The following is a 27,221-nucleotide window of genomic DNA, read 5'->3' as shown; positions in this document are numbered from 1 at the left end:
TGTGCCAAATATATTAAGTGTAGTCAGGTTTAGTCCTCATGTGAAGAGCCCAAAGCCTGGTCACCTCTAGCATCTGACATTATAAATAACACTAGCGCAATAAACACTGGCCTGATAGTTGGGCCATCAATCAAAGGGGATGTTGAGTGCTTAGGTGGATCCAGAGCCCACTCTGTGCTCCCCTTACCCTCAGGCTGCGGTGATGACAGCTGGAGTGGAAATGTGAAAGCCAAGCCCGGGCTCTTTGCACCAGATCCGGCTCGGTCATGGATCAGTATCCTGGAGTTTGCACAGGAAGCCATGCCCTCACTCACTGGCAGCAGTGCTCTGGCATTGTACTGTGCAGGGTCTGCTGATAGAGCTAATGATGGGAGGGATTACAGTGAGCGCCCAGCGTTTCAGAGACCACTAAGTCTCAAACTGACCCACAACCGGTTCACAGAGTAGCCAGTGTACTGCCAGGGGCCCAAGGGAGGGGAGAAAGGCTGCCCTGACCATGCCTCTGTTCATTTGAAGGACATTTGTGAGAACTACACCAAGGGGTTTGTGACCCGTCCTCCCAGGTCCCAGAGCTATGACTGGCCCTGCATACCTCAGTAATGCCTCACAGCTGGTGGCTTCCTCCAACCCCAACAGTTAGCATAACATATAATAATGGTTATCTACAAGAAGTACTGTATACTGCAGCCATATAGGTTTTTTGTTGTTGTCATTGTATTATCTGACTGACTGGACAATCTTGCTGTTAAAACCTATTGCGTGGTAAAATCTTTAGTCATTGAATTGTTGCCAGGAAAAGGTCTAGTTTGCTGCCTGTTTCCTGGGTAGTGAAGTCAGTCTGGGTGCTCTACCGGCCCACATTAAAATGTGCAATGTTTCCACCTCAGTCCTGTGCTCCAATAACAATGTATCCCGGGGGGGGCAGGGATTTGGCAGTGATTTGGCAGCTCCTTTGATCAGTAAAGCATAAATAAGAGGGGGCTTGAAAATTAGTGGCTTTGTGTGTGGCGAGAAGTGCTGAGTCAGGCCCTATCTGGCCTGGGATAGAGAGCAGACAGGCAGGCAGGGATTACCTCAGAGGCCTAGGGAAACTCTATGAATCTCACACTTCATTCCAACTGCTCCACTATCTGTGTTCATGGAACTTTTGGATCAAATCAACACTCATGTGATGGGGATTGGAATGGGGTGGAATCCTACGCCAAAATGTTTAACAAGTGTACAGTAAACATTTTATCCCCACGAATGATGTAGCACCCCTCCTTGTGTGAATTGGTAATAATTGGTAATTCAAACGTATGACTGAAAAGTGTAGTGCTTTTTTGAATTTGATTCATTATCAGTTTTGCTTTTTACAGCTTTGTATTAATTTGCAGACAGTCCACGGATTTGAGGTAGGCTTACCAGAGCTTGTAGTGCTTGTAGTAGTTACTGGAGCTTGTAGTCCTTATTTGATTAATTTCCCAGGATTTCCCAGTATTATTTGAAAACAGTCAATTGGCCAAAAGGTGCAGTCTGATGTGCTCTCCTCTTTGCACCGTATTATGACGGACGTATCACTTTAGCCACACCATCGCAAAATGAATCAGCGTCACCTCGAAACTCCAAAACAATCTCTATGGCAAGACTCATCATTCACCTAAGTTTTCTCAAAATTGTCCCAGTGGTGTCGGAGATAAAGAGTGTGACATACGAATGGACAGAAGCGTGTGACATACGAACAGAGAAAGATCCATAGTCCCGACCCCAATTTTCATTCACAAAAACGTGAATTAAACTGCACAGATAGTAAGCTGAGCAATGATAATTTTGCTTATTTGGTCCACTTTTGTTTGTTTTATCCTATGTGTATTTGAATGTGTATTGAATAAAATTGTTGTAATGCATATGTATGTTATAGTTTCAGCCTTGCATAGTCACATTTATTGATTAATCTTTTGCCATTTGCATGAAAGGAGTGGTTTCTTAAATGGATAGTAAAAAAAAACAAGAGAATAGTGGGGTGTTGGGTTGTAGCTCAGTCTGTGCCTTTGTCAAGCAGGTGAAGGCTTTGTAAATGTGGCGCCAGATTGTTAAAGACCCTGACACTCCGTGGTGTCAGAACAGCTTCCAGGAAAAAGGGCCCCCTGCCTTGAACCCTGGGAGTTACCCTCCCTGAATAGAGAGGGTCCTGCTCGGGAGAGAAGGGTTTCCTATATTAGCTTTTCATCTTCAAGTACCAACAAAACACTAATGTTCAATGCCTTCACAGTACGCAAGACAATGTGGCAACCCATTCCCCCTGGCAAAAGCAGCCCCTAATAGGATCTCCATGCAACTGTCTGAGTTCACAATGGTTATTTTGCAACCAATCATAGCCCTTTTTAAAAAGTGTGCAATTTACAGAATGTTTGAGTTAAAACTGTTGCAAGCATTTTTGCTCATTTATTTCAGACTATTTGATTCCCAAGAGTATTGCTGGAGCAGCTGGATTTACACTGTTTTTTTAAAGATTGAGTTTGAGTCTTAAACGCATTATGCATACAGAGGATTTAGATTTTTGTATTCAAAATGTATGTTCTCTGTGCAGTGATCATGATCCTAACATTTGATCGATAACTTTGATAACTCTGACAGCCTAACTTTCAAGAGTAAGAAATTGTATCGGAATATGGGAAGGAGTGTGTGATCTGAATGATTATCAAAAGAAACCGGAAAGGGATGTAATAGTAATTGGGAGTTTAATATCAATTCTAATTCTATGGTTATAACTATGTTTTTATAACATAAGAAAACTAGTAAAACAAATCTAGTGGAAGGCAATAATTATTTTTGGGGAACTTCTTCCTTAAAGGAAGATAGTCTATATCTATTCAAACAGACAGAATGGGATTGCATTTCCTGTGGTACAAGCCATCATTCACAGAAAGTTGTGTGTAAGCTCCAAATGGGGTGCCTAAATCTTACCAAATTAGTTACTGTCACACAGACTTCCATGCTCTGGCCAAACCTGTGGTGGGTTTGTTGGAACTGTAAAGACTCATTCGCACTCGTGTAACTTATTGCTGTTTTATATCCTACACTCCTCATACCTTGGTAATTCTCACCATGGAAGTAAACTTGGTCACCACTATCAGTGATTATTTCCTCTCCATTTATGTCTCCTTACAGCCATCTTGACCAATCCACCACTTGGCTAGACCCTCGCAAGGCCTTACTCCAGATGAACCAGGCAGCCCCTGCCAGTCCAGTGCCAGTACAGCAACAGAACATAATGAGCCCAGCCAGTGGTGAGCTGGTTTCTTCAGTCACATACCATTATGTTACTTTGCTAAGTTAGTGACATTTGGCTAAAACAAACTGAGACCATTGGAACGTGTGTGTGTGTGTGTCTCATTGAGCTGCTTCAGTTAGTGTCCAACATGGAATTTGGGGTTGGGATGACGTATAACATGACTAGTCCTGTCCGACATGTTTTGGACGGTCTTGATTGGCAGTTTAGTTTCTCGTTCCCTCTGTTGTTCTTGGCAACCATCACTCTATCAGGCCCATTGTTATTACTTAAGCTAAGTTCCGCTGCTCTATCTCTTTGTGGACCAAGTTCTGTTCCTAACTTTTCTGTATTAAGTCAATATGATAAGTACTTTCAGGACAAACATCATTTTTAACATTTCAGCAGTGATTAGATGATGATGATTTTTGTGGTGACACACCATGTTTACATTTCCATCCAGATATATTTTTGTGTGTTTTTCCTGTAAGTAGCTGTTGCTCATCTGTTCTGTATCACTCTGTGATGCAACCCTATTTCCACACAAGCCCTCCTCCAGCGTACAGTGATTGTAGCGTAGTAGGCCTAGTATAGCAAAATCACTGCACAGTGTAACCTCCACTGTCCTCCCACAGGTCCTCTTCCCGATGGCTGGGAACAAGCCATTACCTCAGAGGGAGAGATTTACTATATCAACCACAAGAACAAGACCACCTCTTGGCTGGACCCACGACTTGACCCACGCTATGGTGAGCTTAACTCACACACCTCCAATTGGCTGTTTTTTTTTCATCTCCTCCAATTGGCATATCAGTGAAATAACAGCACTGACATTTGATTTGATAAAGAAGCAAAGCTTATTATTTTTTATTAAAAAAAATTGTCACCAATGGCATTGTTGATAAATCAACATCAGCTGTCATTCCTGTCTATTCTGTCATTTATCATGGTAGTGTTATGTAGGCCATATGACAGAGGGAGGGTTTAAACAAACCATTTGGTCATACTCATAAAACCCATACTGAGGTTAGCCCAATCTGTTATTCATTTTGGACACAGCATCGAGATTACAATTCAGTTGAAATCAATATGATTCACAGCTCACTTAACTACTCCACTGAGGTGACTAGTCAGACCATTACTTTATCCCAAAGCCACATTTCAACATCGAGCTAGACATGGCTTCACTGGGTCTGGGAAGGAAGAAAAAAAAAAGCAGTAACTAAAAACAACTTTTTTAATTATTTTTTTTTTTGCTTTTTTTTATCTCAGTGTTCCAGCAACAGCTGAGTTGGTCATTGATCCCTTAGGCTGAGTTTGTTTTTCACAGTCCTGTTTTGGTTCTGGAGAACTGGTGACAGGCACAGACACAGGTACACGTGGTGAGAGTTCTCTCTGGCTAATCCCTCTGTGTGCCAGGAAGGCTTAAAGAGATGAAGGTTCCTGCTTGTGTCACTCTGACTCATTTACGCTTGAGGTGCCATCCCTTCATTACAGAGCTGTTCCCCAGGGAAGCTTGTCCCACTCACAAAGGCAACGTGTGGCACACAGGCCTGTTGTCTTGTTTAATTTTAGCAATATTGTCACTAAACTAGGGCCCTTGGAGAGCAGTTTTGTGCAAGTAAATGCTGGCCCCACTCTGACTATGGGCATGAAAAACATAGTGTGGTAAAAAAGGAGTGGGGCAGCTGGGAAGGGGAGGAGGCTCAGATGGGGTAAGCTCTTTGAAGATGTATAAGTCTTGAACGCACAAGCCTGGTGGGCCCCTGAATCAGAGACGTAATGAAAGGGGGAGAAAGAGAGGGAGTGGGAGAAGGAGCAATGGCGTTAACTCATTGTGTGCCACATGCAACAGGCTTTGTGCCTTTCAAAGTCTCCTGGACTGTATCTATATCACAGTACATTTTGACCTCTTGTATTTTGTGCTTGTACAAAATAGTATAGTTCTTATGGATTTCTTAATGTCTGATTTAGCAGCCATTTTATGTATTTGGTTGATAGATTTGGTATGGCCTCTCAGAAGTACATTTAGGACAGCGTTACTTGAAATTAGTTTTGCGATCATTTAACATGGTAATCTAACATGATTTTATGTTTTTAAATTCCTCCTGTTCTTTTCTAATTCCTGCTTGTTTATGGGATTGGGCTCTGATGATTCTGAGAGCTCGGCACTGCTGCTATCTATGTCTCCAATCACAAGCCAGCTTCTTTAATAATGGAAGCTAATTTGAGCTCTGAGAAGAAAAGTACCAGAGTGCCTTCAACTGAGGGCTGCTGCCGACTGGCTTTCCCCTGTGTGACGCCCAGTTCAGGGCAGCCACAGCCCAATTCTGCTGCAGCCCCAGACAGACTCCAGGCCTCTTATTCTGCGGTCCAGCTCTTAAATATTCTAGACCTTTTCAGTCAAAGAACTCCAGTGTGAGAGGGGAGGTGGAGAGGCAGGGTGAAAGGGGGGTTAAGCATGTGTTCCCTTTTAAGTCCAAAGAGGTGGTGAGCAGCGAACAAGCCATGGGTGCAATGGGGCTCAGTTCAAAAGGGGGCTGGCATGTGGGGGTATCCTGGAGCTCTCATGTTGTTTTTCACACATCCTTTGTGAGGACAGCAAGGAAAAACACCCAAAAGAAACTCGGGCCCACAGACACACTTTTGCTTTGTTCCCTCGTGTTTAAGTGTTTAGTTTTTAAAGCCATATGAAAAGCTCTTTCCAACCTCAATGTTCTTTTTTCCGCCTCTGCTCCTTGTTGACAGGTGCTTAATGATGTCACTCTTGTGAAGTACTCATCTTTTCCAATAGTGTTGTGAGCCAGCGGCATGGCAGTTTGACAGGCACATGTTCCAATGAACCTGCACTTCTTGCTTGATCCACAGACATAGTTCCTTCCCTGGATACATCTGTCTCTCTGTTTGTGTACAGTATATTCTATCAGTAACTTTAGTCTGTTTGTTTGATGATCTGTGAATGAGTCCTTGACTTATAACCTGCTTAACCTAAGTACATCAAGGAAACCTTGTACTAGTTACTACTCTCTCTTATCATGTTTTAGTTATGTTTAGTGGACCCCTAGCCTAACCATGCATTGAAGAGCTCATGCCTTAGCAGATCAACAGTCACTGACGTGCACTTCTGCCCTGGGAACTGCTAATGGTGCCCTGATGGTGGGGCGATCAAGTTACAAAGGCCTCCTACTTGCCAGAGATAAGGAACAGAGAGAAGAAGCACACTCTCCCAAGGTTTTGGTGTGGTGGGGGAGAGGTAGCTGGCTGTAGCAATGTCGGAGGAGGTGGGGAGCCAGGAGTCAGGGCCTCTGTAGCTTCCCAGGTAGAGCCCTGAGCCAAGGCTCATTCAGCATTGGAGATAGTGTAAACAGACGTTGATTGAATGGTGATGAGAAGAGCTGGGGCGGGTGGGACGCCATAGAGAAAAGCGGCTCCGCATGAAAATTGCGCCTCTGTCAAGGCCCTTGTTTTCATTGGTGCCTCGAGCGCATAAGTAAACACGACTCCTCATTGGTTTGATTACAGTAACACCCCTTGTTGTCAAGCACATTTGTTTATTTTATTTTTCTCTATGGTGATAAAATGTGACTTATTTTGCATTTATATATGGCTGGCTTTTTACAAGAATGAAAAAGGATTATGGAGGGCCACAGCTGCGCATGCATGCTAAGGCAACTCTTGTTGGTATTGAGGTATTTAGTTTTCTTGTGAGTGCTTGAGGTAATCACCTTGGTTGAGTGAAGTTCCTTTGGAGCTTATGTAGATAGATCTGAATGCAGCAACCAGTAGCACAGTGTTTAGAGGGCTCTAAGACCTAGAGGCCTTGCAGGCAAATTGATCTCGCAGTGATCAATGAGCTAATCGATGAATGACTCAATCAAAATGAGTCAATTGATCAATGAAAATGTTCTTGATAGCTGCGATTGTTGCTAATCCTCAAATGCATTGCTAACACGTGTCTTTTATGTGTATTTGTATCTTTGTAACATGTTATGTACATGCTGTATGTATGCTGTGTCAGGAAGTGGGGAGAAATCAGGTCTTACAGGAATAATTGTTGATTGAGGGGTTGCGGCAGACTTCTGTTCATGCATCGATTAGCTCACTTCTTTCACCCGACACAACCTGCTTCACTGGCTCAACACTAACACGAACACTAACAGACAAGTTGCTGAAGTTGTCATACTTGTTGCTGTTTAGCAATATGACCACATGCTTGAAAAATAGCATACAATCTACAAGTTGTAGGAATATTACTGTGATGGCAGTTTTGCATGTACTATATGGTTCATCAGTACTATTGGGGCTGGTGTCTGTGTGTTTACAACAGAAGATTTTTTTGTGTGTGCGTGTGATAAAATATCGATTAATCAGAAATGACCTCCCCCTCTCTCTCTTCCTCATAGCCATGAACCCACAGCGCATCACCCACAGTGCCCCAGTGAAGCAGGGGGGTCCGCTGCCTACCAGCCCCCAGAGTGGAGTAATGGGGGGCAACAACCAGATGAGGTTGCAACAGCTGCAGATGGAAAAGGAGAGACTGAGACTGAAACACCAGGAGCTGCTCCGCCAGAGGCCTCAGGTAAGCAGCCAGCCCCCAGCCAAGAAAGCCTCATGACATCATCATTTTGTTATTAGCACTGGGATATACACTCACCGGCCACTTTATTAGGTACACCTTGCTAGTACCGGGTTGAACCCCCTTTTGCCTTCAGAACTGCCTTAATTCTTTGTGGCATAGATTCAACAAGGTGCTGGAAACATTCCTCAGAGATTTTGGTCCATATTGACATGATAGCATCATGCAGTTGCTGCAGATTTGTCGGCTGCACATCCATGATGCGAATCTCCCGTTCCACCACATCCCAAAGGTGCTCTGTCGGATTGAGATCTGGTGACTGTGGAGGCCATTGGAGTACAGTGAACTCATTGTCATGTTCAAGAAACCAGTTTGAGATGATTTGAGCTTTGTGACATGGTGCGTTATCCTGCTGGAAGTAGCCATCAGAAGATGGGTACACTGTGGTCATAAAGGGATGGACATGGTCAGCAACAATACTCAGGTAGGCTGTGGCGTTTAAATGATGCTCAAAGGGGCAGAAAAGTGTGCCAAAAAAAAATCCTCCACACCATTACACCACCACCACCAGCCTGAACCGTTGATACAAGGCAGGATGGACCATGCTTTCATGTTGTTTACGCCAAATTCTGACCCTACCATCTGAATGTCGCAGCAGAAATTGAGACTCATCAGACCAGGCAACGTTTTTCCAATCTTCTATTGTCCAATTTTGGTGAGCCCGGGCAAATTGTAGCCTCAGTTTCCTGTTCTTAGCTGACAGGAGTGGCACTCGGTGTGGTCTTCTGCTGCTGTAGCCCATCTGCTTCAAGGTTCGACGTGTTGTGCGTTCAGAGATGGTCTTCTGCATACCTTGGTTGTAACAAGTGGTTATTTGAGTTACTGTTGCCTTTCTGTCATCTCGAACCAGTCTGGCCATTCTCCTCTGACCTCTGGCATCAACAAGGCATTATCGCCCAGAGAACTGCCGCTCACTGGATATTTTCTCTTTTTCAGACCATTCTCTGTAAACCCTAGAGATGGTTGCGCGTGAAAATCCCAGTAGATCAGCAGTTTCTGAAATACTGATGCTCGATTTGAACTTCAGCAGGTCGTCTTGACCATGTCTACATGCCTAAATGCATTGAGTTGCTGCCTAGATATTTGCGTTAACAAGGAGTTGAACAGGTGTACTGTGGTGGATGGTCTAGGTTTTACCACTCTGTACTTCAGCTCTTCGGAGGTGAGATTCAAGAAACAAAGTCCTGAGTAGCCACAATATCTGAGTCCGATATTTATTATTGCTTGCAAACAAGAGACAAGAGCCTAACAGCAGCCCAGCGTAAATCAGAGGGACAATGAGAGAGAGAGAGAGAGAGAGAACAATGGGGAGACTTTCTTATTGATCAATCGGCATTCAACATTTCACAATCGGCATTTCCTGTCGGCAAGATGTGTATGTACCTTTATTGTCGCTCTCCCCCACCACTCCCTCCGAAACCACCGCTATCCATATGGTAATTATACAGCGTTTCTGTAACAAGATCCTTGACACAGAGGCGGACTCAGTTGGTCTGGTAAGGGCAAAACCCGTTTATTAATGCTCAATCTCTCGTCAACTTTCCAGTCGGAGCTTTCCAACTCTCTCTCTCGTCGACTTTCCAGTCAGAGCTTTCCAGCTCTCTCTCTCCTCCCTCTAAAGCAGAGGCACACACATCTTAAACCATTTCGTTAACGAGGCTTCATTCGCAACAGGTGCGCAACGAAGCCTCACTTCCGTAACCCTTGCCACGGTCCTGTAGCTCCCTCTACAGGCCGAACGCTGCAAATAATTTTTGATTTTGGGACTTCCGGTCCGAACTCATCTCTCTCTGGAATTATTGTAGCCAGAGCAACAGTGACCACGTCGTTCCATTTTTTAAGGAGATTTACGTGATACACCTGCAAGCTATCCCCCCCGGTCCGAGCGTACTACCTCATAATCCACGTCCCCCATGCGACGTGTGACCACAAACGGCCCTTGCCACTTCGAGTAATTTCGTGCTGGAGGTGGGTAACAGTACTAGCACCTTGTCTCCCGGTGAAAATTCTCGCAGGTTAGTTCCCCTGTCGTATAGGCGCTTTTGATGCTCCTGGGCTTGCTGCAAATGCTCGTGTGAGATAACCCCTAGGGCGTGGAGCTTTGTGCGCAAGTCCAGGACGTACTGAATCTCATTTTTACTGTCGCTAGACCCTTTCTCCCAATTTTCTTTAAGAAGGTCTAGGACACCCCGGGGCTTACGCCCGTAGAGCAATTCAAACGGGGAAAACCCGGTGGAAGCTTGGGGAACTTCCCGTACCGCAAACAGCAGGGGATCTAGCCATTTATGCCAATTCCGACTATCCTCGTGCACAAACTTCCGGAGCCTGGAAGACCATTTCCCGGCGGCTATGGGGAACCAACAACTGGGTTACTTCCTCCTGACTATGCGAGTCACGACTCACTCTGTATAACCTGTTGCTGATGATCGCAAAATAGGGGTGGGCGCGCACTGTGTCTGGCCGTACCAAAGTACCATCAATCGCTATCACTTGGTCATAGGCCGATCATTGGCATGCAGCCCGAATCCAAGAACGCCTGGTGCGTATTGTGTTGTATCCTTACCGGAACACAATACGCCTCTCCTGGTCCGGGGGGAGGGCCCGGTATGTTGCCGATGCGGACGACCTGCCCCACCTCCATCATTGGGCAATCCGCCTGGACGTGGCCCGGCTGCCCGCAGCGCCAACACACCCCCCCTGCCGCTCGGGGTGCTTTTTGTGGGGCCAGGGCTGGTTCTCGACGTGTCTGCCCCTGCCATCTCGTCCTCGGGACGGGCCCCGGCCCCTCCTCGAGGTTGGTCGCCGGGCTCCCGCGGCGGGAGGGAAAGATGGTCCTCCGCCAAGGTAACGGCGGCCGCGAGATCCTGGGGCCGGTGGTACTGGACCCAGGCGGCGATTTGGGCCGGGAGCCCTGCGAGGAACTGCTCCAACACCACCCGGTCCCTGACCTCCTCCGCCGAGCTGTTCCTTGGGTCCAGCCACCGCCACGCGCTGTCCCGCAGCCGCTGGGCGTAGGCAAAGGGCCGGCTCCCCTCCTCCATCGTCAGGGCCCGGAACCGGCGACGGTGTTCCTCCGGGGTGAGGCCCAGGCGGTCTCGAATCGCCCAGGCTAGGGAGGGATAATCCCGCTGGGCGGCCGTTGGCAGGCTGTGGGCAGCGAGCTGCGCCTCGCCTGACAGGAGGGGCAGCAGATGGTACGCCCACTCGCCGTCCGGCCACCCCGAGATCCTCGCCGTCCCCTCGAACACCGCCGTGGCCACCGCCGACGCCTCCGGGTCGTCCAGGTCCCCCATCTTCTGGAGGTGGACCTTGGGGGGACCTTGTGCCGACCCGGGCGCCGGTCCCGCTTTGATGGCCCCGACGAGCTCCCGGAGGAGGGCACGGTCCTCAGCCCTCGCCGTCGCCATCTTTCCCATCGCGGACTGCTGCTCCTGCTGTAGGTGGGCCTGCTGCTCCAGGATAAGGGCCATCCTTCCGATTGTGTATATATATTATACTAAATACATTGTGTGTGTGTGTGTGTGTGTGTGTGTGTTTTGTTCTCATGCAAGAGAACAAAATAAATAGACATGGTTAGGACATGGTATGCCCAAACATGAACTAGATAGTCCAGAATCAGTATATATGGATATTTTAAAGTGTTAAATTGACTGTTATGACTCCCGCATTGATTAGACAAAATGGTCATTAGATTTCAGGTAATCGTTTAGTTTGTAAAGGGTGACTTCAAGCCAAGTCAAGTATCCTGTGATGTGACTATCTGTGGTGGTATTGATATGGTATCAGTCATGGGTTATTGAAGGATATCCCTCAGTCAGAGAATGTGTCATTTGGACAATTATTAACAAAGTGATTGAAAAAGTGCAAGCTTTAGGCTTTATTTGCAATTTTGATCTTAGCTCATACCTGCCTCACCTAAAATAAACACACAGTGTGTGATCAGCGCTGTCGGAAAAGATGTATGCAACTCCCTGGTGACAGCTCAGCACTGTCACTGATCAGTCATGCATGCAGAAGGGCTATAAAACAAACCAGATAGTTTACTTGTGGGTGTGGGATGGGTCTTGTTGTATTGCCCAATACAACACAGGGAACACCTTTTGGAAATCTCTGGAGAAAAAAAAAAAAAGGTTTCCTGATATACAGCAATCATTTGTGGTTATTCACACAAACAATATAAAAGTTCAGCCCAAAAAAAACAACCTCTATAAGACCTCATTTCTGAGAGCTAATGAAAGCAAATAATTAATTTAAAATAATTTGAAAGGAACATTGTGTCCATTCTCCCTAACCTCAACCAATAAAGGCTCCTACAAACCACCAGGGTGTCTAGCTAAATGTTTACATTTTTAATAAAACTTATCCTGCTCAGTTTAAGTTGCCTCGACAACCCATCCCCCCATCAATAGCAGATACCCTTCCAACTGTAGTCTGCCTCTTACGTAACTGGAAACTTGTGTGGCGAAGAAGGTTCACTCAGTGTAATGGTGTCTGTGTAATCCCTCGATGTAACTTTTGTATATATACAATGACAAGGTGGTAGATAGAACACAGATGAACTCTGTCACATAATCAGACCTTGAATATCAAGCTCATTTGTCATACAAGGACTTCATGTTTCACCAACACATTGCCTGAGTGTATTAGTGTCGTAAGCTCTGAGCTGGGCTGAAGAGTGCTCTGATCTAACATGGGGTTTGTGTGTGTCTACAGGAGCTGGCTCTGAGGAACCAGTTGCCCACCAGCATGGAGCAGGACGGGGGCACCCCCAACCCAGTGTCCTCCCCTATGGCCCAGGATGCCAGGACCATGACAGCCAACAGCTCTGACCCATTCCTCAACAGGTGAGTTTTTTATCTGTTGAACATGTGCATGTTTCATTGACTGTTCTTGCAAAATAAAAGGAAGTGTAATAATGGCTGTTGTGCTACAGGTCAATGATGTCAGTCTGAGCAAAGATCAGAGCTTGATAAGTCTTTACACTGTGAGGTTTTCTTTAGCTAGTCTTGCTAACTGTTTGTCCTGTCAAAGAGAGTGTGTGTGCCTGATGGTGGAGGGAGTTTGAACCCCAGTGTGAGCTGCCTGAGTTACAAGTTGTAAACAAAAGGCCAGTCTCTGGGTTTAACCCTCTTTACATGGTAATGATTCATTCAGGCCAGGAGGTTGTTCAAAGTGGCTGCACAATGTTGACCTCTGGTGGACGAGCTGTACAGGACCAGGGAAATGGAACACTGATGTCATTACCCACTGAACTTTCTGTGCTTTTTGAGAAATTAAATATAATATTGAGGCCTAATGTCCAACTTTGTAATGGAGTATTTGTATATTGCAGTGGCTTTAAGTGTGTCCCATGAGCTTCTATTAACAGTCAGGTCATTTTAAAACAATTTCATTGTATTTTAAAGAGCTGGATACACTGAGAATATGTGTCCAAACATTTGCTTGCAAAAAACATTGTTTTATCGCAGAGGTTGATCATATGGAAAAGTGGGAAATGGCACATGTATTACGGGAAGCACGACACTCTGTGGAAGTCAAAGGTATAATTCCATGACTGGCCTTGCCTCTGTTCCATACAGTTAGCGGATGAGCTGAGGACTGAGCTGAATATTTACATTACATTTATGGCCTTTATGCAAAGCGACTTAGAACAAATACATTTGTCTAAGTAAGTGAATCATCTATCCATCAGTCATCATAAAAAAAAGTAATCTATGCTAGGACCAGGGGCTATTGGCAGTCACAATGCTAGAAAAAGGAAGACATTTTTTTATTTATTTTTTTATTTACAGGAGAGAAACTTGTAGTGGGGATGAAGAGGTCCTTAGGAGGGACAGGGATGTAGCCTGAAGAGATGGGTCTTGAATCTACGGCGGAAGATACAGTTGTGGTCAGAAGTTTACATACACTTGTAAAGAACATGTATGTCATGGCAGTCTTGAGTTCCAATCATTTCTACAACTTTTCTGTGATGGATTGATTGGAGCACATACTTCTTTGTCACAAAAAACATTCATGAAGTTTAGTTCGTTTATGAATTTATTATGGGTCTTCTGAAAATGTGACAAAATCTGCTAGGTCAAAAATATACATACAGCAATGCTAATATTTGGTTAAATGTCCCTTGGCCATTTTCACCTCAATTAGACGCTTTTGGTAGCCATCCACAAGCTTCTGGTTGAATCTTTGACCACTCTTGACAGAATTGGTGCAGTTCAACTAAATTCGTTGGCTTTCTGACACGGACTTGTTTCTTCAGCACACTCCACATGTTCTCGATGGGGTTTAAGTCAGGACTTTGTGAAGGCCATTCTAAGACCTTAATTCTAGCCTGATTTAGCCATTCCTTTACCACGTTTGATGTGTGTTTGGGGTCATTGTCCTGTTGGAACACCCAACTACGTCCAAGACCCAACCTTCTGGCTGATAATTGTAGGTTTTTCTGAAGAATTTGGAGGTAATCCTCCTTCTTCATTATTCCATTTACTTTCTGTAAAGCACCAGTTCCACTGGCAGCAAAACAGGCCCAGAGCATAATACTACCACCACCATGCTTGACGGTAGGTATGGTGTTCTTGGGGTGAAAGGCCTCACCTTCTCTCCTCCAAACATATTTCTGGTCATTGTGGCCAAATAGCTAAATTTGTGTTTCATCTGACCACAGAACTTTCCTCCAGAAGGCCTTTTCTTTGTCCATGTGATCAGCAGCAAACTTCAGTCGAGCCTTAAGGTGCCGCTTCTGGAGCAACGGCTTCCTTCTTGCACGGCAGCCTCTCAACCCATGGCGATGTAAAACACGCTTGACTGTGGACACTGACACCTGTGTTCCAGCAGCTTCTAATTCATGGCAGACCTGCTTTTTGGTGGTTCTTGGTTGACTCTTGACCATCCTGACCAATTTTCTCTCAGCAGCAGGTGATAGCTTGCGTTTTCTTCCTGATCGTGGCAGTGACACAACTGTGCCATGCATTTTATACTTACAAACAATTGTTTGCACAGTTGATCCTTGGGACCTGTAGCTGCTTTGAAATGGCTCCAAGTGACTTTCCTGACTTGTTCAAGTCAATGATGCGCTTTTTCAGATCCGTGCTGAGCTCCTTAGACTTTCCCATTGTAGCGTTTTTGGCTGAGTGTAATGAGTGTATCAAACGAGCCCTATTTAAATGGGCTGAAATAAGTCACCAGCTGTAGTCACTCATAAGAAGTTAAGAGGCCATGCCACAAAGCAAATTTGATTGACACAACTTTTTTGATAATTCAAGGTGCTGTATGTATATTTTTGACCCAGCAGATTTTGTCACATTTTCAGAAGACCCATAATAAATTCATAAAAGAACCAAACTTCATGAATGTTTTTTGTGACAAAGAAGTATGTGCTCCAATCAATCCATCACAGAAGATATAAGAGTTGTAGAAATGATTGGAAACTCAAGACTGCCATGACATACTTGTTCTTTACAAGTGTATGTAAACTTCTGACCACAACTGTCGGTAGTGACTCTGCAGTCATGACAGAAGTGGGATGACCATTGCTTGCAAGTAGGGAGGGGCTGTTCCCTTTGCCGCCCGAGCCAGTGAAGGGTGCGAAGGAGGGGCGTGACATGGGAGAATTTGGGGAGATTGAACACCAGACGGGCGGCAGCATTCTGGATGAGCTGCAGAGGCCTAATGGCGGAGGCGGGGAGCCCAGCCAAGAGTGTGTTGCAGTAGTCAAAGCGAGAGATCACAAGTGTTTGGACCAAAAGTTGTGCTGCTTCTCTGGTGAGGAATGGACGTATCCTTCTGATGTTGAAGAGGAAGAATCTACAGGAGCGTGCTGTCGCTGTGATGTTTGCCACACAGGATAAGTGGTTGTCACCCCAAGGTTCTTGGCTGTCTGGGAGGAGGTCACAGTAGAGTTCTCTGCTGTGATGAAGAAGTCTTGGAGAGGGCAGGCTTTCCCCGGGAGGAAGAGCAGCTCAGTCTTGTTAAGAATAGCAAGCAGCCCGTGAGAACATGTGGTCCAGTCAGTAGACAGGCCAGTTTGGTCCACCCCTCCCCTCCCCTCCCCACTGCTGTCTCACAGTGGCCTCATTCATCCTGCCATTGCCATACTCTGCCTACACATTTCTCTCTGCTAATTAGTATAGGCTTGTCAGAGCTCTCTCAATATGTCCTTCCGTCTCTCCTTGTGACTACCTCTTACTGTGAAAGAGTTAGCATGGGGATTCTGTTCTGAGAGAGTGGTGCTTTTGGACCTCTCACTAAGTTCTCACTCTGGCTGTAGAATAAAGATGTAGCTAAAGGCTGGTGTAAAGCTGGATGTATATGCTAAATCCCCTTCATGGGAATTTAGGTCATTGTTATCATGCAAGCATGTGTAGTTGTTGTTTTTGCCCATGAGCTCTTTGTAATACTGTTAGTCTGTATTGTTACTTTGATTAAAGTAGCTTTGTTTCAAAATTGACTGATTAAAGTAATCTACCAATTCGCTTGAGTAAAACAACTTTCCTTCTGATGTTTAGGATAATGTTGGCCTGTCTTTACTGGGTTTTTTTTCTTTTGAGTGTACTGTATGAAGTAAGCCTTGGTGTGTGAAAGCCCAAACTAAATGTGAGAGAACCCTGTTGTCTTGTCTCTCCAGCGGGACATACCACTCCAGGGATGAGAGCACAGACAGTGGCCTGAGCATGAGCAGTTACAGTGTTCCTCGCACTCCAGATGACTTCCTCAACAGTGTGGATGAGATGGACACAGGTGAGCAGTGAGAACAGTGCCATGTCCTTATTAACTCACAAAATGCTAGTGGTTTGTCACTGCCATTTATTGGACACCGTTCTCAAGAAAAAGCTTGATCATGGACATATACATTTCTTTTGTTATCAGGGGACTCCCTTCCAGCCTCTATGGTAACGCAGCCCAGCCATTTCCCTGACTACCTGGATGCCATCCCGGGCACCGATGTGGACCTGGGCACTCTGGAGGGTGAGAGCATGGCGGTGGAGAGCGAGGAGCTGATGCCCAGCCTTCAGGAGGCCCTGAGCTCTGACATCCTCAACGACATGGAGTCTGTGCTGGCAGCTACCAAGATCGACAAGGAGAGCTTCCTCACATGGTTATAGAGCGCCTACAGAGCAGGACACTCCTTGCTCTCTACACTCTGAACTGCTGCCTGGTCAAATCTGTGAAGGATGTGTAGATGCTTGTAAAAGACATTTCAACTCCCCTTTCTGGACTTGTTTTTCTGTCTCGGCTTACACAGCCAAACTCTTTTGAGGCAGTGGTGGCCTGTTCTGTTGTTTTGCTCACTTACAGTGCCCTGCGTAAATAATGGGACAGTGAAGCATTTTTTCTTCTTTTTGCTCTGTACTACAAAAGTTTGAGGTTACTATGAGGTTAAAGTGTAGATTCTCAGCTTTTATTTTATGGTATTTGTGTGCATATTGGTTTCACCATTTAGAAATAACACTTTTTATACATAGTCCCCCTATTTTAGGGTGCCAAAAGTAGTGGGGCAGATTCATATAATTAAACACTCATGTTTAGTATTTGCTCAACAAATCTTTGCATGCAATAACTGCCTGAAGTCTGTGACCCATTGACCCCACCAGACACTGGGTATCTTCTCTAGTGATACTCTGCCAGGCCTGTACTGCAGCCATCTTCAGTTGTTGTTTGTTTTGAGCTTTTCTTGCCTAAAATCTTATTATCAGGAAATTAAATGCTTGTTCAATTGGATTTAAATCTGAAGATTGACTTGGCCAGTCAAAAACCTTCCACTTTTTGGCCCTGAAAAACTCCCTAGTTGCTATGGCAGTATGTTTGGGGTCATTGTCTTACGTCAGCAGTTACATCATCAATTCAGGAAGTTGGCCAGTGGAAGCTATACATGCCCAAACCATCATATCCCCTCCACCATCTTTCACAGATGAGGTGGTATGCTGTGGATATTGGGCAGTTCCTTTTTTTCTCCACACTTTACTTCTGCCATCACTCTGGTACATGTTAATCCTTGTCTCATCAGTCCACAATACCTTTTTCTAGAACTCTGCAAGCTCTTTTATGTACTTTTTAGCAAACTGTAACCTGGCCACCTTGTTTTTGCGGCTAACTAGTGGTTTACACATTGCAGTGTAGCCTCTGTAGTTGGTGAAGTCTTCTGCGGATGGGAAGTCTCTGACACATTCACACCTACCACCTGGAGAGTGTTCCTGATCTGTGGGACAGTTGTTTTGGGGGTTTTCTTAATCATGGTGAGCATTCTTCGGTCATCCACTGTAGAAGTCTTCCTTGGCCTACCAGTCTGTTTGTGATTTCTGAGCTCACCAGTGCTTTCTTTCCTTTTAATGATGTTCCAAACTGTTGATTTTGGTAGGTTTGAGGTTTTGGCTATGATTCAGATTGATTTTGTCTGATAGTTCAGCCTCATAATGGTTCCCCTGACTTTCATTGACGTCTCTTTGGTCCTCATGTTGACAGACACCAATAGCAGACTCCAAAGGCAAACGAAAAGCCTAGAATCAATACGAGACATTGAGAGCTCACTTATGACTGCACAAATGATGTGACTGAACTCACCTGAAGACCAGAAACACCTGTCACTAGTCTAGGGGGACTATGCATAAAAAGTGTTGTAATTTCTGAATGGTGAAACCAATATCTACACAATCTCTCCTTTAACCTCATAGTAATTGTTTGATTTCAAATTCAAACTTTTGGAGTGTAGAGCCAAAAGAAGAAAACATGTTTAAATGTCCCATTACTTATGCAGGACACTGTATTTCTCTATTTTTTTCTCTGTGTCTTCAAGGCTGGCCCATGAACAGACAATTATTCAAGGGTCCCCAAATCCTTCACATGGCTGTCCATTCATCTAAGGTGTTATTTACCTGGGGCAGGGGTTGTTCCTTCCCCAAGCCCCCCCCCGCCCTCATGGCTGAACTGGACAGGTGCATGTACTCTTCACAAGGACTTCTATCATCAGTCATCACCTGGAGCCTCATCTCTTGCAATAGTGTGAATTTGGCCTTTTATTTTCATGTTTTAACATGTTGATGTTTTATTTTGAATGAAGAAACCAAAAAGTATGTGTCTGAAGTGAAAAAATAAGCATACTGATTTGGAGTTAAAGGGTTGGTTCGGGATTTTTGAACCACATCTATGTATTCTACTGACCAGCAGTGCTGGCGATCGATGGGTACTATTTTAGAACCTGTCTGTGCTGTCATTGATATGGCATTCAAGCGGCGGCAGTCCATCAAAACTAATTTTTAACACCATCACTTTGAAGTGAAATCAACGTTCAAACCATTACTGGTGAAAGTAGTAGTGGTTAACTTTTTTTTGTCGAAGTACGCATAACTATGTCCCCCCGCACAGCAGCTGCGGAGCGATACACTCTCAGGCTGAGACAAGCTACAATGTATCGCTCCGCAGCTGCTGTGCGGAGGGTCACAGTAATGCATACTTTGACAGAAAAAATACAATTTTGTTGCTAAGTAGAATACATACAGTGCCTATAGAAAGTCATCATACCCTGTGAAATCTTTACCTTTTGTCACATTACACCCTGGAAATTAAAATAAATCAAATCTAACTTTTTTGAGCTGTATGTACACATTATAACCCTAATCAAAGTGAAAATTAAAAAATTAAAAATTCTGGACAATTATTAAAAATTAATTAGTGAAATACCTGGTTTGGTTAAGTGATCAGCCCCTTAGTGTATACCATTATAAACTTGCTCAGGTGCAACCAATCAACTTCCAGATCAAACACCAGGCTAATTGCCCCCCACCTGACATCAATTGTAGTGGTTTTGATTACTTCAGAATAAAACCAGCTGTTTCTTGAGGATTCCACTACTAGAAGTGCATGGTTTTGCAAAGAATTCACCATGGTTGGAAAAGTACTTTCAAAAGGCCTCCGGGATAAAGCTGTAGGAAGGCACAAGTTAGGTGAAGGCTTTAGCTATCCCTCTGAGTACCGTTCAGAGCATCATTAAAAAGTGGAAGGCGTATGGCACCACCAACACCTTGCCGAGATCAGGCCGTCCGTCCAAACTGGATGACCGAGCCAGGAGGACATTGATCAGAGAAGCTACCAAGAGGCCAAAGGCAACTTTGAAGGACTTGCAAGTCTTTATGGCTGGGACTGGTCTTTTCTGTGCATGTGACAACAATCTCACAAGCTTCACACAAAGCTGGCCTGTATGGCAGGGTAGCAAGAAAGAAGCCTTTTCTGAAAAAGTGCCACAGTCAGTCTCGTTTGTGCTATGCAAAAACACACCTGGAAGATTCTGTTGCCATGTGGAAAAAGGTTTTATGGTCAGACGAGACTAAGATTGAACTTTTTGGACTGAACTCCAAGCGCTATGTTTGGCGAAAACCAAACACAGCACACCACCCAAAACACACCATACCTACCGTGAAGCATGGTGGTGGCAACATTATGTTGTGGGGATGTTTCTCTTCAGCAGGCACTGGGCAATTGGTCAGGATTGAAGGGAAAATGGATGCTGCCAAGTACACCCAAATTCTTGAGGGCAACCTGCGTCCCTCTGCTAGACAGCTGAAGATGGGCAGGTCATTCACCTTCCAACACGACAACGATCCTAAACATACCGCCAAAAGAACAACGCAGTGGCTTAAGGATAGAGGTCAATGTCCTTGAGTGGCCAAGTCAGAGCCCTGACTTAAATCCGATAGAAAATCTGTGGATGGACTTGAAGAGAGCAGTCCATCGCCGCTCACCACGGAATTTGACTGAACTCGAACAATTCTGCAAGGAAGAATGGGCAAATATTCTCCAATCTAGGTGTGCAGCTAGTAAAGACATATCCAAACAGATGGCTGTAATTGCAGCAAAAGGTGGCTCTACAAAGTATTAAATCAGGGGACTGATGACTTTTCCAACCCTGTTATTCTTGTTATTAATTTTTTATAAATTTTCAGAACTGTCGCCTTTTTTTTCATTAGTTTGATGTTGTATGGCTAAATTTGTACATAAAGCTAGCTTTTTTTTTAATGGGTTTTGATTTCAGGCCGTACGACAAATATAGTAACTAAACAAAGGGGTATGATGACTTTCTATAGGCACTGTATATTATATGGTTCAAAAATCCCGAACCAACCCTTTAAGGTAACATGAAGCCCAGTTCAGACATGTTAGCTCTCGGGTGGGGTGGAGTTGGAGGTTGGGGGACCTACTCTGCTGCTTGGCTGTGCCAGCAAGTCAAAGTTAAACCTTTGTCAACTCAAGTGCCTTCAGTTGTATTTTTGAAAGAAGAGCAAAACAAAGCGTTACCAAGTTTCTGTATTGCAATATCCAAGAAGTTGTATTGATGAACACCAACCACACTCTCCTCTACTTAGACTAATCTTCAGTTATCTAAAGTATATTTCTGTACATTTAAAGTTTTATAAAAGCGTATTATAATGGGAATTTGGTTGGTTTCTTTTCATGAACCATCGCTTCTTTCAGTCTTATTTAATTAATTGTTGGTTTATCTTTTTATAATCTTTTGTTAGATTCTTAGATATGTTTTATAGATCAAATTTTTTGCTTTCACTTTAGCTTGTTTTGTAGGTGAATTTATACTTTTTTTAACAGGGTCACCTTTCAGCACATCACTGCAGCAGATGATATTAACTTACATGGAACTTCCAAAACACAAATTAATTTAGTTAAAGGGCACATTTCATCAGTGAGCTTCTTTTTTTTTTTTGTCAAAATTGATAAGTCATGTCTATGACTTATCAATTTTAATGTTATTGATTACATGCAGCTTTCATTATTTCTCTATTATGTTAAGATATTCCAAATCATTAACCAAAAAAGTAAAAGTAATATGACAACAAAAACAAATGCACTTTGATCAATAAGAACTCATGACAGCTTTATAAATGAGACTTGTTGCAAAGTTGTTTCCCCTGAGAGGAGGCCTATGCCTTCTAGGCCTGTGCTATGCTGTGTTGAAACAAGGGTCTTTTCACAGATTATGGTCACTAGGACATGTCTTAGAAGGACTAGAAGTTAGTCAGGGTTTGATTGCTAATGGTGAGTTAGGAAGACTGTATAATTTCTCAAACAATCAGATTTTAGTCAGGAATTGTTGTGACAGATTCCAAAGAGTTTTTATTTCTTATTTTATAATTATTCACTGATTATTATCTCCCTCTGTGAGCAACATACAAAATGATTTGCCAACTTCAAAAAAAGGGTTTGTGTGTTAATGTCAGAATAGTTCTAGCTAAGAAATGCCATTTTCCACATGGTGGTCATTCTGAGTGAGTAACCCTGAGTTGTAGAACAGGCATGTAAGTGATTCTTCCAGAGTGCTTTTTTTGTCATGTGTTGTTTACATTCTTGGAGCAAGAGAACAGCAACGGTGGAGAAACAAGTGATTTACATGTTTGACTACACTTGGGTATTCATTCAATAGTTCAGTAATCTACAATTATCAGTCTACCATAGAGAGGTCTTTAACATGAGTACATTTTGATAATGCAATATGTGACAAAGTACATACTCAGTTGATGTACATAGCCAAGATGCTAAAGTGGCAGCATTAACTTCACAGAACAAATATTTAGATCAGAGAGAAAACAAGCAAAAAGACATTGTGTTACCATGGAAATGATCTGTTTCAGACATTTCCATTTAGATATTGATTATCTGGCATCAAGTATAGTTTTGATGGTGACTGGTGGATGGAAAATGGTGTTTAAGAGAACAATGCAACTAAAGTATTATTTTTTTTATTTTTTTATAAATAAAGTTGGTGGTCCACTACAGTGCTTGTATTGCCCGTCGACAGAATTTGGACTAAATTATGTATTTGTCACAAGTGTGATTTTATGCTTAGTTAATGTGTCAGAATATAGTAACTGTATTTTGTAGCAGTAGTACTAATCACACAAGTTAAAGGATCGGTATTTCGATCTTTCTAAATGCACACAAAATATTCAGTAATGATGATCTGTTAATTTTGTAATAGATATACTGTATGTGTATGTATTTTAGAACTATCAATTCTGTTACATTATACTCTTTATGTAATACTTTTAAAATTGGCCTGAAATAAAGTATATACTTTGTGGTAATACTTTCTGTGTTGTTCTACTTCTGATCAAATACTTCTGACATCTATTTATACACAGCTTCATTACAGCCATACAGTCTTACAAGACAAAAGATACTGTACTTGCATTTGACTGCATCAAAGCTACAATTAGCACCTTTGTAACAAATGGGTAATTTTCATTATCAATGCCCAAAATAACTTTTCATTCTACGAACGCCTTTCTCTTTACGAGCACACTACTTGTCTGTCCAGAGAAAGTTGACTGTAAAACTGCATAAATGATACAATCTGCATATACATGTATACTGATTTAGAAAATCAGATATTTGTAATAATAAATAAGGTTATTCTTACTAGCATTAAAAACAGTGTCAGACTTACAATAACTCATATTCAGTTATTCAAATCAGGATTTATGTACTTACAGACATATATTTGTTGAGGCTATAACGGAAGGAATGTAGATCATTATTGTGGTGGAAGTCTAGGATTTACCACTCTGTACTTTAGCTCTTCTGAGGTAAGAATCAAGAAACAAGTCCTGAGTAGCCACAATATCTGAGTCCGGTATTTATTGCTTGCAAACAAGAGACAAGAGCGTCACAGCAGCCCAGCGAAGAACCGGGGGTCCGTTCAGCAAGTCTGAAGAGACAATGATCAGGTTTGTCTTTTATACAGTTTGAACATATTGCCAGGAGCCTACAAGGCTATCGGCTGATGGGCTTGTGCTTACGTGAGAAAAGGCGGGAGAGAATGAACAATGGGGAGGCTTTCCTACTGATAAATCGCCGTTCAACATTTCACACCTATTGGCAGGATGCGCCTGTCCCCCCATTATTGCTCTCTCCCACCACTCCCTCAGAGATCACCGCTGTTCATATGGTAAATCATACAGTGCTTCTCAGAACAATGGCTATAGAACCTTAGAGGTGTGGCCAGAGAAAATGTAATCACAGTAGTTACACAAGTTGTATCAGTCATGTGAAAGTGTATAACCTGAAAATAGTTCTATGAATGTATTTTCCATAACAATCCCTCCTTTTAACATTTAATTCCTTGAATGTTAACAACACTTCAGCCTAAATATCATATTTCACTGGACGGAGGTTCTCATATCCTCCTCATCAAATAAGTTAAACCCGGGAAAGGGATCCAGGTTAGAAAGGTCCCTGTCTCCATTCGTTCGAGTACCATGTTAATTGTCATCATGTGGGTGGCCGCCCTCCTTGTACATGCCTTGCAAACCACCGACATCACTATACAAAATTTTTCATCAAGAAAGCGATAAGATTAAGGGCATCACATAGTCCAAATAGCAAGTTCCACCTGCATTTTTAGGTACACAACTGTATGCTTTTGGACCGCAGACTAAGTACACTTGCTCTGGCAGTGGTTTAGCTACGGTGAGTAGCTGGGTTTGGTTTCCTGCGTTATCATGAACAATCACTCTTTCCCAGATAAAATTGGCCTCTTGTCTTATTAGAGAACAGTATGTCACTGTGGGGGGACATGGGACCGGAGAAATGCCAAGGGGAAAGGCCGGCGCCCGCACCGAGGACGAGATGGCAGGGGCGCACCCATCCAGAGCCAGCCCTGGCCCCACAGGTAGCACCCCGAGCGACGGGGGGGTGTGTTGGCGATGCGGACGGCCGGGCCATGTGCAGGCCGAGTGCCCGGTGATGGAGGTGGGGCAGGTCGTCCGCATCTGCGACATACCGGGCCCTCCCCCCGGACCAGGAGCGGCGTATCGTGTTCCGGTAAGGATACAGCATGATACGCACCAGGCGTTCCTGGATTCGGGCTGCATGCAGTCCATGATCCAGGAGCGCCTGGTTCGACCGGGGGCATTGTTGAAGGCGTCGAGGGTGTTGGTGAAGTGTGTGCATGGGGACGTTCACGAATATCCTGTGGTCGCTATCGAAATTTATTATGAGGGAAAAAAACATAGTGTACAGGCGGCGGTTAGCCCACGCCTCACGCATCCCCTGATTCTAGGTGTAGATTGGGAGGGGTTTCCTCAAGCGGTAAAGAGGGCTACCAGGGTCGTGCACGACAGCGAGGGAGGTGTGAGGCGTGTAATGTGCTCTATGCTGAGGCGGCGCCTCGCGACACTGCCGGGGAGCCGGAGCCGGCGGGGGGGTCTCACCCCGAGATTTCCCCGCCGAACTATCCGCTGCTAGGCGACTTCCCCCTCGAGCAGTCTCGTGACGAGACCCGAAGATCGGCCTATGACCAAGTGATAGCAATTGATGGTACTTTGGTACGGCCAGACACAGTGCGCGCCCACCCCTATTTTTCGATTATCAGTGACAGGTTATATAGAGTAAGTCGTGACTCACATAGTCAGGAGGAAGTAACCCAGTTGTTGGTTCCCCGCAGCCGCCGCGAAATGGTCTTCCAGGCGGCTCATTTCAACCCCATGGCGGGCCATTTAGGTTATGATAAGACACTAAACCGTATAATGGCTCGATTTTATTGGCCGGGAATTCGGGCAGAGGTGCGTAGGTGGTGCGCGTCTTGTTGCGAATGTCAGTTGGTAAATCCCCCGGCCATTCCACGGGCCCCCTTGCGGCCCTTACCATTGGTCGAGAACCCATTCGACCGCATTGCGATGGATATTATCGGGCCATTTGATCGGTGTACACAGGGATATCGATTTGTGTTGGTCTTGATAGATTACGCAACCCGATACCCCGAGGCAATACCGCTGCGCAATATCTCTGCCAGGAGTGTAGCGCAGGCATTGTTTCAAGTAATCTCCCGCGTGGGAATCCCGAAAGAGATTCTCACCGATCAGGGCACTAATTTTATGTCACGCACCCTCAAGGAACTGTATGGCTTGTTGAACATCAAGGCGATTCGAACCAGTGTTTACCACCCGGCCACTGATGGCCTTTGTGAGCGGTTCAATCGGACCTTGAAGTCAATGATCCGGAAGTTTGTACACGAGGATAGTCGGAATTGGCATAAATGGCTAGATCCCCTGTTGTTTGCGGTACGGGAAGTCCCCCAAGCTTCCACCGGGTTTTCCCCGTTTGAATTACTCTACGGGCGTAAGCCCCGGGGTGTACTAGACCTTCTTAAAGAAAATTGGGAGGAAGGGTAAAAATGAGATTCAATACGTCCTGGACTTGCGCACAAAGCTCCACGCCCTAGGGGTTATCTCACGCGAGCATTTGCTGCAAGCCCAGGAGCGTCAAAAGCGACTGTACGACAGGGGAACTAACCTGCGAGAATTTACACCGGGAGATAAGGTGCTTGTACTGTTACCCACCTCCAGCACGAAATTACTAGCGAAGTGGCAAGGGCCGTTTGTGGTCACACGTCGCATGGGGGACGTGGATTACGAGGTAGTACGCTCGGACCGGGGGGATAGCTTGCAGGTTTATCACGTCAATCTCCTAAAAAAATGGAACGACGTGGTCACTGTTGCTCTGGCTACAATAATTCCAGAGAGAGAGGAGTTCGGTCCGGAAGTCCCAAAATCAAAAGTTAGCACTCCGGTCGGTATTGATAACCATCTCTCTGCTAGCCAGGCCACGGACGTTGCAGATTTGCAAGCCAAGTTCGCCGACGTGTTCTCTCCCCTGCCCGGTCGGACTACGCTCATCGACCACCATATAGAAACGCAGCCGGGTTTAACGGTGCGCACGCGTCCCTATAGGTTGCCGGTGCACAAATGAGACATTGTGTGCCGAGAGTTGGAAGCCATGCTGGAGCTGGGTGTGGTCGAGGAGTCCCGCAGTGACTGGTGTAGCCCCATCGTGCTTGTCAACAAGCCGGATGGGGCTATACGGTTCTGTGTGGATTATAGACGGGTTAATGCGGTCTCCAAGTTCGATGCTTATCCGATGCCCCGGGTTGACGAGCTCTTGGACCGGCTTGGTACGGCCAAGTATTTCACGACATTGGATTGCACGAAGGGATACTGGCAGATTCCACTCTCGCCGGTATCCCGGGAGAAAACTGCATTCTCCACTCCGCTCGGGCTATTCCAGTTCACAGTGCTCCCTTTCGGGTTGTTCGGAGCCCCAGCCACTTTTCAGCGCCTCATGGACCGTATTCTGCGGCCGCACTCTGCCTATGCTGCGGCCGACCTGGATGACATTGTCATTCACAGTGACACCTGGGCGCAGCATGTGCAGAGTGTGGCTGCTGTTCTGCGGTCTCTGAGGCAGGCGGGGCTGACGGCCAACCCGAAAAAGTGCGTGATCGGGCGGAGGGAGATCCGGTATCTGGGGTACCACTTGGGTCGGGGGGAGGTGCGGCCG

At 44.9% G+C, this 27,221-nt stretch overlaps 1 protein-coding gene across 1 annotated transcript in view; it reads left to right on the top strand.

The window, feature by feature from the left end:
* The window catches only part of LOC310824191 (transcriptional coactivator YAP1-like), a 38,241-nt gene extending 15,302 nt beyond the window's left edge, over positions 1-22,939 (top strand). The window contains exons 3-8 of the mRNA XM_083697001.1: positions 3,151-3,269; positions 3,886-3,999; positions 7,654-7,829; positions 12,600-12,730; positions 16,510-16,622; positions 16,752-22,939. Of these exons, the coding sequence (XP_083553127.1) occupies positions 3,151-3,269; positions 3,886-3,999; positions 7,654-7,829; positions 12,600-12,730; positions 16,510-16,622; positions 16,752-16,987 (889 nt within the window). The 3' untranslated portion in view covers positions 16,988-22,939. The remainder of the gene's footprint in view (positions 1-3,150; positions 3,270-3,885; positions 4,000-7,653; positions 7,830-12,599; positions 12,731-16,509; positions 16,623-16,751) is intronic.
* The last annotated feature ends 4,282 nt before the right edge of the window (positions 22,940-27,221 follow it).

This window comes from Argentina silus (assembly GCF_951799395.1).
Source record: "Argentina silus genome assembly, chromosome: Y".
Classification (NCBI taxonomy): domain Eukaryota; kingdom Metazoa; phylum Chordata; class Actinopteri; order Argentiniformes; family Argentinidae; genus Argentina; species Argentina silus.
This window is presented reverse-complemented; position numbering and strand designations above follow the sequence as displayed.